The sequence below is a fragment of the Diceros bicornis genome, chromosome 8 (assembly GCF_020826845.1).
Source record: "Diceros bicornis minor isolate mBicDic1 chromosome 8, mDicBic1.mat.cur, whole genome shotgun sequence".
In the NCBI taxonomy this organism is placed as follows: domain Eukaryota; kingdom Metazoa; phylum Chordata; class Mammalia; order Perissodactyla; family Rhinocerotidae; genus Diceros; species Diceros bicornis.
In genome coordinates this window covers 72,046,013-72,059,350 of record NC_080747.1, presented here as the reverse complement: position 1 = coordinate 72,059,350, position 13,338 = coordinate 72,046,013, and the positions used below count along the sequence as shown (strand labels likewise).

The following is a 13,338-nucleotide window of genomic DNA, read 5'->3' as shown; positions in this document are numbered from 1 at the left end:
TAGAACAGCGCTGTTCAGTAGAATTTTCTGTGATGATGATGTTCTATAGTTCCATGATCGAACACAGTAGCCACTAGTCACATACAGACATTGAGCTCTTAAAAATGTGGCTGAGGAACTGAATGTTTAATGGTATGTAATTGTAATTAATTTAAATAACCACTTGTGGCTAGTAGCTATTGTCTGGACGGCACAATCAGAGAACTTGACTGGTGACAGGCTGGCAGCTGCCTCAGAATTACTAAAATTTCCTGCATCTCCAGAATTGAGGCTCATTGTATGTGAAATGCCCTAACCTTTCACATACAGGGAAATGCACATTATGCCTTGGGAAAAGAAGGAAATGAGTGATTAAGGTACTACTTGGAAGAAGTGTCTATTCCAACCTCAATTCTAGGTAAAGCTTCCCTATGACCTCTACCTGGAAAAGAGGCAATCCTTCTAGAGCACATTTCCAGTGCAGCATCTCTCCCTTCCCTCCTCCATCCTTCCCCCAATTTCTCTTAGTTCCTTTTCCTTCACCTGGTCACCTCCTATCAGGTGACACTTGGACCTGCCCCTGTATTAGAGTTGCCTGGGGCCCCAGGCCCAGCTGACATATTCAAAAGACCTCTTATTGCCTTTTAAACAAAACCTACAAGGGCAGGTCTTGCAAGAGTGCAGGTAGCGGATAGCATCACTCCCAGTGAGATGAATGATCACATGAGTCCCTTTAGTTGACTCAACCTGTAAAACGCGAGCAGCTTTGGCCGCTTACTTGAATTTGGCCACAAAAGCAAATTCAAGGCCTCCAACGTTTTGAGTGACTCACGTTAATAAAAAGAAGGGGAAAATATTATCAAAAATCCAGAACATGATATTTATAAATTACCTTAATCCAGACAAAAAATACGACGACAGCAGCTATACTGTTGAACTGTATTTGCCAGTATGCCAGATGCTCAAAGTTGGGGAAAGTATTTTGATCTTCTAGAGACTGTAGTAGCACTTCAACATTTGATATTCTATATATGTTAATTCCTATAGCTACCACTGATAGCTGGAAAACAAAAGATTTATACATTATTACAGTATTTAGAAAGATATAACTTATCTTAAAATGACTAGTTTTTCTTCACTAATGTATTAGTTCTAGGGCTCACCATTCTACTCACCCAATGGCATTCATAAAAGACATTCACACAAATGGAAAGGGTTGAGCACTACCATAAAACAAGTAAAAGAATATATTGCTTGCACTTCCTCAGGAATAGAAATCCAATGAGTGCGTGTGTGCACGTGGACATGCACACGTGTGAGAGATGTCACCATATTACAAAATCAAACTCAAACAGGAATGTCCTCTGTTTTTTCTGTCACCTTCATTTAAATCCCTTTCCACCCTTCTGCTTTCTTGGCCTCATCTTGCTTTCTGTTTTTGTTTGTGGTTTTATTTTCAATTTCCAGCCATCCATTCTTTCCTGTATTTAACAAATACATAGTGGATATCTATGTACACAGCACTATGCTAGGGTCCAAGAGAAACAAACAGAAGTAAAATGCACAAACTCTGTCCTCAAGAAATTTATACTCTGGTTCAAGACCAGATAAACCCACAAAAACAAACAATACAAAAACCTACTGAGTCGACATCACACAACATAATGTGAAGGGTGAAACAAGACATATTAAAAGAAGTGTTCATAGAGGAAAGAACGAGCTGGTCTTAAAAGACGGTGAGAATGACAGACAGACAGGGCTCAAGAAGGCTTGCAGTGAGAAATATGTGAGCCGGGGTTTCCCTCGTGTTAACTCATGACCATACAACTTTTCATATCTGCTTTGGTTCTGGGCTATAAAACCAGATCCGAGAGGAACACGGTGGCTTACTTGCATCCACCACCACTGGATTAATGTGTGGAAAGTACTAGGGATTAACCACAAGAATCTTGCCCTCACATGGGGTCTGAATCCACGGCAAGTGGGCTGTGGCAGGTGCTGTGACCTTTGCTGTCCATTCTCTCTCTCTTCTCGTGGATGATGGTCAAAGACCCTTCATTAGCCCTTCTTGAGACAGCTGTCCTGATCATGGCTCCACGTGCTTATCATGGCAAAGACCAGCCTGGCTGCCGAGCCCATCTGAAAAAGCCAACCTCACCAGCTTCATTTTCTTCTCTGTGAAGGACCTCAGAGCTAATCTTGTATTTTTGTGCTGGTGGTAGGAATATTTTCTTTGAGCTCTCTGGAATACACTGAAAATGTTTTTCTACACGGACTTAGCTGAGAGGGAAGTGTTGGTTGACTGAGTCCAACAACAACCCTTTACTCAACTCTCACTACGTACAACTGTTTTTGCTCTGCTCAGGACAGATGTCTATGAAAATATGGAATATATGGTCATTTATACATATCATATCATATTAATACACTAAATTTCCTTGAGACTTTTCCTTCAAAATAGGGACTGTGAGGAAAGGGATGAGGAAAGAGATTTGTAAGCATCTGGGCTGTTAATGTCACTCCCGAGTTTTATTTGGGACTCTCATCTACATCTACAAACGAACTTTCTTTCCTTACAAGGGCAGGGGTCTTGGTTGTTTCGTTCATTCCTATATCCCCAATCCTAGAACAACGACAGGCTCACAGTAGGTGCTCAGAAAATATTTGTTGAATAAATGAATTAATCATTTTCATCCCATGAAGTCTGCCAATCCACAAAATTATTTGAATTTAGACTTCTTAAGAGTCTTCTTTTTTCAGTAATTCCTTTAGTTTTGAAAGACTATTGCTTAGGACAAATGGTTGATTGAAGTAAGCCCATCAACTTCAGTGTTTGTTAAAGAAACAAAAAACGAAAACAGAGGGAATAATTTCAAAGTGATTCCAAGGTGTTATATTTATATTCAGGATATCGTTTCTTTTCAAGTTTCAGGCATATTTCAGCTTATTTGGGCCAGATAAAACAAAAGAGCCTTGGCTCTTTCCATAGGGTTGTAGGTCCAATGGAGCATAAGGCTTGTTTTGGGGGATGAGCAGAAAGCACGCCCTTATTTCTACTGGGTCAGAGAAGGTTTCAAAAGAGAAGTAGGATTCCAGTAGCCCTTCCCTGTTCTATATAAAAGCATAGTCTGCATTGTTGTCTTGGCAGTACCAAGAGTTAAAAAAAATAAGAACACCACCACAGTGAAGCAATTTTTCAAAGAAATACTTGCAAAATGCTGTGGCTGCTGAGCCAAAGAAACTATCCTCACTTTCCATGATATCATCAGCTATTGTTTCCAGTGGTCTCCAAAGTGGGTACAAAGCAATTCATTTGGGTGTAGGGAAAAAATATCAAAACTCCTAGGCAGGTGATAAGAAAATGTTAGAATTCTATTTGTATTTATGTTAATCCCAATCTTTCAAATTTTATGTTGTGTATGCTTTTACAAATGTACCTGTTATATCAGTACACACACACACACATACACAATTCATAAATAAATACAATACATTAGGGTGTGTCGTCAAAGTTTTCACTGATATGTCTACATACTCAAGAAAGTTGAATGCCACTGACTAGTCTTGTGTTGATACTGAAGGTATTTGGTTAAAAAAAGAAACCTGTTATTAATTAGCATAATATTACACTCACCTTTTTACTATTATTCTCAACGACCTAAATATAAATATATTCATATAAACCCAAAAAGCAGAGTTTGCATCCTTAGAGTTCCAGATAATAATTGTTTTCTAGAATAATTTTCAATGTATACCGACTGTACTCTGCCATTACACAGAATGGAATATTTTGAAATACTCTGAAAAATTATTTCCAGTATCATCGCCTTTCCTCTCTCCTTAAATACTGAAATTCTTTTGTAACTCTGTTCATTATTAACACATTGAGAATTTGGGGATCAAGAGTTTACCTACAGGAATTGTGTGAGGTTACACAGCCATCATGAAAGAAAGACCCTAACTGCATCAGGGTCGGATGGTTTCCACACTGTATTCCACAGGAATTTTTATTTTAAGTAAAAGCTCTTTCTGAAGTACACAGGTATGTGGCTTGAGAAGCAGTGGCAGAGTGGTTAAAAGGGTTACTGTGAGGATTAAGTGAACTTCTGTATATGAAGGCACTTGGAACTGTGCCTAGCACAGATAGCTTCTAAAGTGTTAGCGATTACTATTATTATTGCTTCTGTTAATATTGTTTTTGCTATGCAATATATATCTATATAGTTCTTTTTTATGTCTTAAGTACTCTTTTACTCACATATGAATAACATTTTCTATATTTAATAACATATTTTCTATATTTTACCAATTCATTCTAATGATGAGTTGATAATGACTTGATGTAAATGCTCCACAAAGCCCAAATGAATTTTCGAGTTGGGGTGAGAACAATGGCCAAGAAGTAGGGCCATAGACGAGGGAAGGCTAACAGGGAAACGTTTCACTTACTGAGACTTCAGAGGGGCATCTCTGTCATTGGACAGTGGAAAGGATGAACTTTTAAGCATGTAACAATCGAGCATGCTATTACATGCTTAAATGTGTAACAGGGCTTAGCAAAAGATTATGTGTTGTTGCTGAGGGGAAAAAAGCTTGCTAAAATTCATTTCTGTGCTGAGGCCTCTGGAAAGAAGGGATCAAGATGATGCTGAACGGAAACCATCTTGAACAAGGGTTAAAAGTTATAATAAGAGTCAAGGTGTCACAGTCTTGACTCTATCATAACTCTGTCTTATGATTTCTTGCACTTCCTACAGAAAATCTTGATGGCCATCACTTATATTTTGTCCACTGTGGGACATTTCCATTTGCGGGAAATTTTAATCTGCAGGGAGGTTTTCTCTGCCACTCAAAATATTTTCAGGATGCTTCCTCTTGCCTAACTTTATACTTGTGTGGAAAAATATAACCTAATTTTGCTAGCAGTTGAAGAAAAATATCATTAGCAAAAAACAGAACAAACAAAACATTGTTTTCTCCTCCATATCTCACATGGCATGCCAAAACCAAACATTAATTACTAAGTTATTCATGTTATCAGCGGGGCTAATTGAGAGCTTATTGTAAATGTCTCTCTACTTCCATATCCAGAAGGGTGACTCAGGAGAAAATAATTAGTAGCACTGAAGTTGATATGATAGAGGAGAACCTTTAGATTCTCCTTCAGGAATATCAAGATCCACAATACTAAGGAGCTCGAAGACTCTAATTAACATATTTTTATAACAGAGTAGGGAATTTGGTGGTGTTCTCAAACCTACCACAATGATCACAACATCCAGACAATTCCAGAAACTCCTGAAATAGTGTAGCTTGTGAATGCGAATTTCCAATATCTCTTCCACCACATAGTAAAGGATAAAGAAACAAAAGATAATCTCACAGGCTGCCAGGAAGAAATCAAAAGTTGTAACATATCGGATCAGCTTTACAGGCTGAAACTGCCAAGATGGAATCACACCGCCTGTTGCTGGGAATTCAACCAGTAACCTGCATTGCAATAAGAACAATTAAAACAATCACAACAACAACAACACATGGATGCAGCCAGGAAAAGACGTCTATCTAGTCTCTCCCCGCCATCACAAGTCACCCCAAACTAGAGGCAAAACGTTTTTATCAGAGCTAGTAACTCCACACTTGAAAATTTTGTGCCGCAAAAGAAACAAGACTTCCCAAGGCCTCCCAGACCAAAGAGATTATTTCTCCCCAGTCTCTCTTTTACTTTTCTGGTATTTATACTGCTCAAAATGTATACTGTTTTTTTTTAAATGTAAAAGTTAATCAAGAAACAAGCTTTCTAAGACTTCTATTAAATGCCTAGTCATTTAACTAGGCAATGAAGAACATAGGAAATATAAGCCATGCATTCAACACATGTATGATCTGGTTGAGAAGTAAGATACATATTTTATATATTTACATATATAAAGATAGAGACTGAGTTTCTCATTCAGTCATTTGGTAACATCTAACCAGCATCAATAATTTGCCCTGGGGGTACTTTTTGTTACCCTCCCCAGGGCCTTACAGTTAATAGGTACTCCATAGATATCTGATTGTCTGAAACAACAACATACACTTTTTACATTCACACTGATAGTACTGATCTGTACAGCTTCACCATAACTGAAGTGAGGATGTTTCTTGCCAGATTCCCATCTTGCAGGTGTCACACAGAGAAAGTAGAGCGATTCTCTGAATGATACAGTCTCCCTATTGAACTAGAAATAGAATCTCTAGCTCCTTAATTTTAAGATTTTTAAAAGAGCTGTAGTCAGCTATCAGGCCTAACTCCCTCTCCCACTACAGGAGGGGTAGCCACACCTAGACCCTGAGTATGCCCAGATGCATGAGCAACAATCAAGTATGGGCAGGGACTATGGCAAATTAGAACTGGTCAAAGAAGGGTGAAAATTTTTCCTTCCTCTTCACTGTCAACCTCCTGTTTTCTTCCTATTTGACGTGTTGGAGCGTAGGGGTGAGAACCAATACCTCAGGGGAGCAATACTGAAACAAAGAGCCTCGTGACAGCCTTAGTGTGAACTCACAGGGCAGGAAGCGGCCTCCGTGTGCACATCATCTGTCTCCAGCCTGTTCTGGCCCTGCGTCTGTCAGTCCCTCCAGAAACTTAGACGACAGTATAGAGAAACGAAGTAACTGCCTTGACAATATTCCCTCTTAAAGTATGGGCAGGGAGGGAAAGACGTACCCAAGACCTTCTACAAATAGGTATTTCCTTAAATGTCAACCAGAATTGCTGCCTGTTTTTAATCCTCCTCCTATCCTCACTGGAATCATTAGGAAAAGTTCAACAATAATTACAATAAATTTTTATTCATTTCTATTAATAACTATTACTCGATTTAATGATATTATTTTCTGCGACATTGTTAAATACAAGCACTGGGAAATCCAACTGGCCATGTAAAGCACAGTTGAGTTTAGCCTCAAAAATGATCACAAAATAAGGATATGAGAACTTACCCTTCTTATTTAGTGGGTAAATATATGTGCAGTAATTCATGTCAGCGATACGTGGGTGTTGCCAACGTGTCCACCAGGAAGATTAAGGTGAATGAACGCTGGATCCATTTTGCCTTGCTCTTTTTCTTTTTTTATAGCGCATATTACCTTCTAACATACTATTTAAATCGGTTTCTTTTGTTTATTGTTTTGTCTATTATCTATCTCCTCCTGGTTGAACGCAAGCTCTGCAAGGGCAGGGATCTGTGTTTTGTTCACTGATGTGTCCCAAGAGCCTAGAACAGTGCCTGGCACATATTAAGTGTCCAATAAATGTCTGCTGAATGAATGAATGGACAAGAGGCCCAGACAAGCCAGTGGGGTCTTTGTCATTTTCCTCACTGGCACTAGAGTGGTTGTCACTGGATCTGCAGAAGGCACTTCATGTGCCTTTGGTGAATCTTGAGTGTGAGCAGGTCCCTGGGTATCCTACTGAACCAGGCGTAGCCCGACCACTGTGCTTGTGCTTTCACAGCGTGCGCATCATCTGAGAGTGGGAAACTCACGGAAATGAGTCAAGATTTGAGGACTGGAGGCCCTCAAATGGAGCATGTAGCACTGAGCATCCTCATAATGGGTAAGGATAGATGGTAGCAAAACACAGTGTTTTTTCTGGGAAGGTTCCAGTTTGGGGATGAACTTGGACCACACTTAAGCTTCTTCCCAACTTGTAATTTTCTAGGATCCTAACTCCTTTCCCCTAAATATCCTTACCCCAATAAGCCTTCAGTTTTCACCTCTCCCTGGCTAGCAGCTCTGAGCCTTGGCACCCTCATTTAGCCAACTGCAGGCAATGGTTTTCTGGCCTATCTCCAGACTAGGATTGTACATTCAAATACACAGAAATGGGAAGGATGAGTGCCCCGGTACACACCTGACCACACAGAACAGGTTAATGTTGGCGTTGTACACTGAAAAGTCAATAAAAGTTGCCCTGGTTCCTCGGTCCAGCCAGACATTTTTCCTGAGGCTAGCAACCTGAGCGGCTGTTTCCTCTCTGGTTCTTGACAAATCCAGGTAATAGCCAGCTCCACTATAAGTTGCAATTACTCCCCAGTGGCTACTCCCATTCAAGTCTTTTTCACTTGTGTAGATCCAACTAATTAAAAAACAAAACAAAAAAACAAAACAAACAGGTAAAATCAGTGGCACACTTGGGCAATTACAAAGAGAGTTGCTTCCTGGAAAGACAGAGTACATAATAAATACACACAAGTCTCATCACGCTGGGTAATGCGCTTGACACGGCACTTCCTAAGTGTTTTCTTATTTAATTCTCATACAGTCATTATCCCTATTTTAGGGAATGAGGCCCTGAGGCTTAGCGAGGGCAACTTAGTCTCAAAGTTTTTGAGCGTAGAGTCAGGAACCCACACCAGGACTGTCTGTCTCTAGAGCCTGTGCTATTAGCCCTCAATTTATACAGTTGCCTTCCATGGGTAACTGGACTCAGGGACTAGGTGACTCCAGGCCCCCAAAGAAAACTGCAGCCCAAACGGGTACAAGTTCATCAAATGCCACTGTCGGCAACTGAGCTAAATAAGATTCCACACAGCATTTGGGAATTTAATCCACAAATATTTACACAAGCTCTCGTAGTAATCGGATGCTTCTTTGGCATCAATGGGGATATAAAGATGACCCAAGATCCTTTGCCTCCCAAATTTGTAAGTAGGGAGAGAAAAGTTGTAATGAAACACTTAAAACACAAGGTAGATGATAATAAGAACCAAAAGAGAAGTACAGAGAAGTTAGTTGCTCAGGCAGATCAGAGGAAAGCTATCCTTGTTTGGAGGTCCAGCGATGGGAAAGGTGGATCAGAGACGGCTTCAGGAAGAAGCCATATCAGACCTGGGCCACAAAAGGTGCACCTGGACCTGTGCAGGTGGATGGGAAGGGCACTTTTCAAGCCTGAGCCAGACAGGGCCAGAGAAGTAGAAGGCCTCCAGCTAGTAGTTCAGATTGGCTCCCCCAGGATGAAGAAAAGAAGGTTGAAAAGTAAGACTGTGGTCAGACTGTGAAGGGCAAGCATGAAGAGTCACAGAAGGGAAGGTTTCTGAGAGGCACAGACAGGGCGACTCTGGAGGCTGCGGGAAAGACTGCAGTGGTGAGGAGCAGAGGCCTCACGTGCAGGAAAGAGTTAACATAGCGGGTCTGAGGTGGCTTTTCTTTAGGAAGGGCTGCTTGCAAGGTGGGACCTTGGCTGGCCCTGGAACTTGACCCATAAACAGCTCCCTACACTGACAGAAAACTTTCTCTGACTAGTGAGAGTGGCTCAGTGCGCCTAGAGCGTCTATACAAACAAGGTGGCTTGTGCCGAACACCTGCTTTCCTTCCGGGAGCCTGGGATTTTGGTACGTGTCAGGCAGAGGGTGCCTATGTGACTGGCACCCAGTGAACACCTTGGGCACTGAGTCTCTGATGAGCTTCTCTGACAGACAACACTCCACACATGTTGTCACAACCTGTTACGGGAGGAGTTAAGCACGTCCAGAGTGACTCCACTGGGAGAGGGCTTCTGGAAGCTGGAACCTTGTTTCCTCCAGCCTTTGCTCATGTGCTTGTGCCTTTTGCTGCTTCTGCTCATATCCTTTCACTGCAAGGAAGTGAATATGACCAAATGCTGAATTCTTCTAGCGAATCACTGAACCTGGGTGGTCCTGGGGACCCTGACACAGCTCAGTTAGCAGTCCCTGCAATAACCACGAGGTGATGAGGCCTGAACTAGGGCAGTGACGGGGGAGAGGAACAGGAAGTCCGAGAGGGCCAGTGCAGTGACCATCACAGAACTTGGCAACCGGTTTGAAGTTGGGGCTGGGGAGACGGGACATGTCAAAAATGACTCTGGAGTCTCTTTTAGGATGATGCGAAGATGGTGGTGCCATCAACAGGAGAAAGAGCAGATCCAATAAGAAAGGGATGAGTTCAGTTTGGGGCATACTGAATTAGAGGAGCTGGTGGAATACAGATTTGTCTCCTATCACTAGAATGAAGCTCTGTGCAGACAGGGGACAGTCTTGTTTATTGCTGCATTGTTATCCCAGCCAGCACCAAGGGAACTGCTAGAAAAGGGAGCCCTCCCTGGGAACATGCCTGGCACATGTGACACCCAGTATATCTGCTGGGAAACGATGAATCTTCAAATAAAGGTGAGAGCAGAAGCCATCTGAATGTCAAAGGAAAAAGTATAAAGAAGGAGAAGACAGAGATCTGAATACAGATCCTGGGAAAAGAGAGAAGTGAGTCAAGAAGGGGGTTATAGGACTAAGAGAACCCAAAGTTTAGTGTCACTCACAGAAGTCAAAAGAATGAGTAGTCAACACTGCCACTTTCTTTTTTTTTTATTGTGGGTTTTTTTTTCTTTTTTTTTTTTTGCTGAGGAAGATTGGCCCTGAGCTAACATCTGTGCCCATCTTCCTCTATTTTGTATGTGGCACACCGCCACAGCATGGCTTGATAAGCAGTGCATCAGTCCATGCCGGGGATCCGAACCTGCGAACCCTGGGCCACCGAAGTGGAACGCATGAATTTAACCACTATGTCACCGGGCCGGACCCAACACTGCCACTTTCTGCAGAGAGGCTGAATAGGATGAAAACTGAGAACTGTTCAGTGGATTGGCAAACTGAACAAATCCACTGGCAGCTTCCAAGAGCAATGTCAAAAGCAAGGGTTTAAACTTTAAGGGGTAAATCAACAGTAAGAAAATGGAGGTGGCAAGTGAAGACTGTTCTTTCAAGAAATTTAGAGTTGAAGGGAAACAGAAATGGAGTAATTTAAGAATATGGCAGGATCAAGGGATGGTGTAGATACACACAAGTAATATCCCCTTCACCAGTCCACCTGTAGTGGAAATCACTTACTCATCCATGCATCCAACAGGTAGTTACTGACATCTTTACAGACCAGGCACTGTTCAAGGCTTTGAGAATACAGCAGTGAATAAAATAGAGTCCCTGCCCTCAAGAAGCTTGAATACTGACGGGGAGCAGAGGGTGGCAAGAAGCCATCCCAGTAATGCAATTAATATGGCAGCAGCAACGTGGTGTAGTGGAAGAAATGCGGGTTTTAGAGTCACGCTGGTTAAATCCCCTCTTGGTTCCATTTATTAGCTATGACGCTTTGGGTAAGCAAGCCTCTGTTTCTTCATCTATAAGATGGAGATACCTATTTCAGAGTTGTTTTGGCAAGAGCAGATGAAACAATGCACGAAATCACTTCTTAAGCAGCATCTGGCAGGGAGTAGTGGCTGCACAAATTTCTCTTATTGATGATATGAGATAAAGTAAAATATTGGACAAGGTGCCACAGTTTAAGGACACGCTTATGCTTTGCAGGAACTAGAAAAAGGAGCATTAGATAGTAAAATCACTATCATAACCTGGAGAAAATGTCTTTTAAGATTATTCAGTCCCTTTACTCTAAATCTTCTGATTTTTACTAAATTTGTTTCCTATGGACCTCAGTACTAAACAGGGTGTGCACTGGATAATGCACAGAGAATCTGATCATGGCAAAGGTCTTTGCCCCCATTGTATAGTAACGAATCTGGATTCTGGGGGTCTCAGTTTCCATCTAGATGAACTGGCAGAACGAGCTGAGTGCAACCTAGAAGACAGCTCTAACCATGGGGACTCGCAGGGCAGTGACTCCACGAGGCCCACCTTGGGACAGCCTGAGAGGTCTTCTCATTTCTTTATATTACAGTAATTCCAAAAATAATGACCGTCCTCCCGTAATACACAAGATGTTTTAAGTATGTTTACCAAAGAGCACAAAAATCCCTGCAAATAAACACATTACAGATACATACTCAAAATCACACACAGGCATCTGAGAAGGACGGCTTTAAACCAGCCAGAAAAACTGCCTCACAAGCTTATCATACACTCGAAACAATTGCTCTCTGAATGAAAACTTATTTATGAGAGCTCATAGAAAGAGAATTTCTTAGTGACAATCTAGGGAATGTCACTCGATCTATAAAATAGGATCCGGGCACTTTAAAAGAAACCTCTGAAGCCCAGATAGCTTCTTTCTGTGGCCCATATGGTCAACTATTTAGCCTTTTGAAAAACACATATGCAGAAGCTAAAAGGGGGTAAAAAGTAGAGAAAACTTGAGAAATCAACGGTTAATCTGGCCACAGCTTTAAGTAGAAGCATTGAAGACTCACGTAAGGCATCTTCTCCCTGGTGAAGGAGTCAGAATGACTGAATGAACAGATGCAGGTGTGAGGCCAGGGCTCATGACCATGAGCTGCAGACACTTACGCGGTTCCGTTCCGCGGCCCGAATGGAGCCCTGTCCTCACTGCTGGCGGAGTAGACATCGTAGCACTCCTTAATCTCATCCCTCAAGTCCTGTGGGATAGAGCAGGACCCATTTCTGACTCTGAGTTGCCGTATACGTGGCACCCCTAAGAGGAGGTTCTCAAAGTAGATGAAGCTTCGGTTGTCGGCTTCAGTTCCGTTGCTGGGCTGCGCCTTCCAATACAGCCCGTCCAACAAGGCGCCTTCTGTGAACTGAAAGCAAAGGAAACATTTCTGAAAAGCTCCGAGCTCAGTGGCTGCCTTGCTTCTTCTTCCTGGAATGTTTGCAGTTCTGTGAACACGGTAGAGTGACAAGGGTGGGTTTTGCTGTCAGAGATGGGGGTTGGATCTTGCTTCATCACTTGCTGGCTGTGAGGCCTTGAGCAGGGTCCTCCTCTGAGCCAGGCTTCTGTCATCTGTAATATCCAGCTTTTGCATGGTTGCTACACCTGGCACACAGTGGGTGCTTAAGAAATGGCAACTCTGATTTTTGCTCTAGGACTGAAGACTGGGGAGGGGGGTGAGGTTCGCCTAAATCCACAACCATGACCAATTTCACTTTTCCTTATTAAACTAGCATCCCACATAATCAACTTGTTTGGAGCGGAAAAGACTAGTTTTGGTTACCAGTCTGCCATCTGGTGGATCTTCTGTCATATGGTGAACTCTCTAACCTTCCCCGATCCCCGGGTTTTCGAGCTTGGCATTCATTATCATGGAATTGTGTCTATGTGAGAAGTCTCTTATTAGTTTGCCTTGCCTGTAGAGAAGACAGATCTAGCCATTGCTCAGTGTCTTGTCCTTATCAGACGATCAACAGGGATGGACTGATTTGCACCAGTGAGGTGGGGAAAGATTCAATTACACAAGTGTGGTTTTGGATGCCAAGTATTTTTAGGCATTAGTATTAATAGGTCCTGTGATCCAGTTTTCTCTGTCTTTAAAATAAACAGCTCTGATTTAGTATGAATTTTATAAAGTATCTCCCCAGGAAGAAATAATCATTTCCTGTCCAATTTTCC

General features: G+C 42.0%; 1 protein-coding gene across 1 annotated transcript in view; it reads right to left on the bottom strand.

Annotated features, from left to right (window-relative positions):
* Window positions 1-13,338, bottom strand: part of PKD2 (polycystin 2, transient receptor potential cation channel) — a 53,248-nt gene that overhangs the window by 19,914 nt on the left and 19,996 nt on the right. The window contains exons 4-7 of the mRNA XM_058547472.1: window positions 12,279-12,529; window positions 7,880-8,104; window positions 5,241-5,469; window positions 872-1,039 (exon numbers count right to left, since the gene is read on the bottom strand). Of these exons, the coding sequence (XP_058403455.1) occupies window positions 872-1,039; window positions 5,241-5,469; window positions 7,880-8,104; window positions 12,279-12,529 (873 nt within the window). The remainder of the gene's footprint in view (window positions 1-871; window positions 1,040-5,240; window positions 5,470-7,879; window positions 8,105-12,278; window positions 12,530-13,338) is intronic.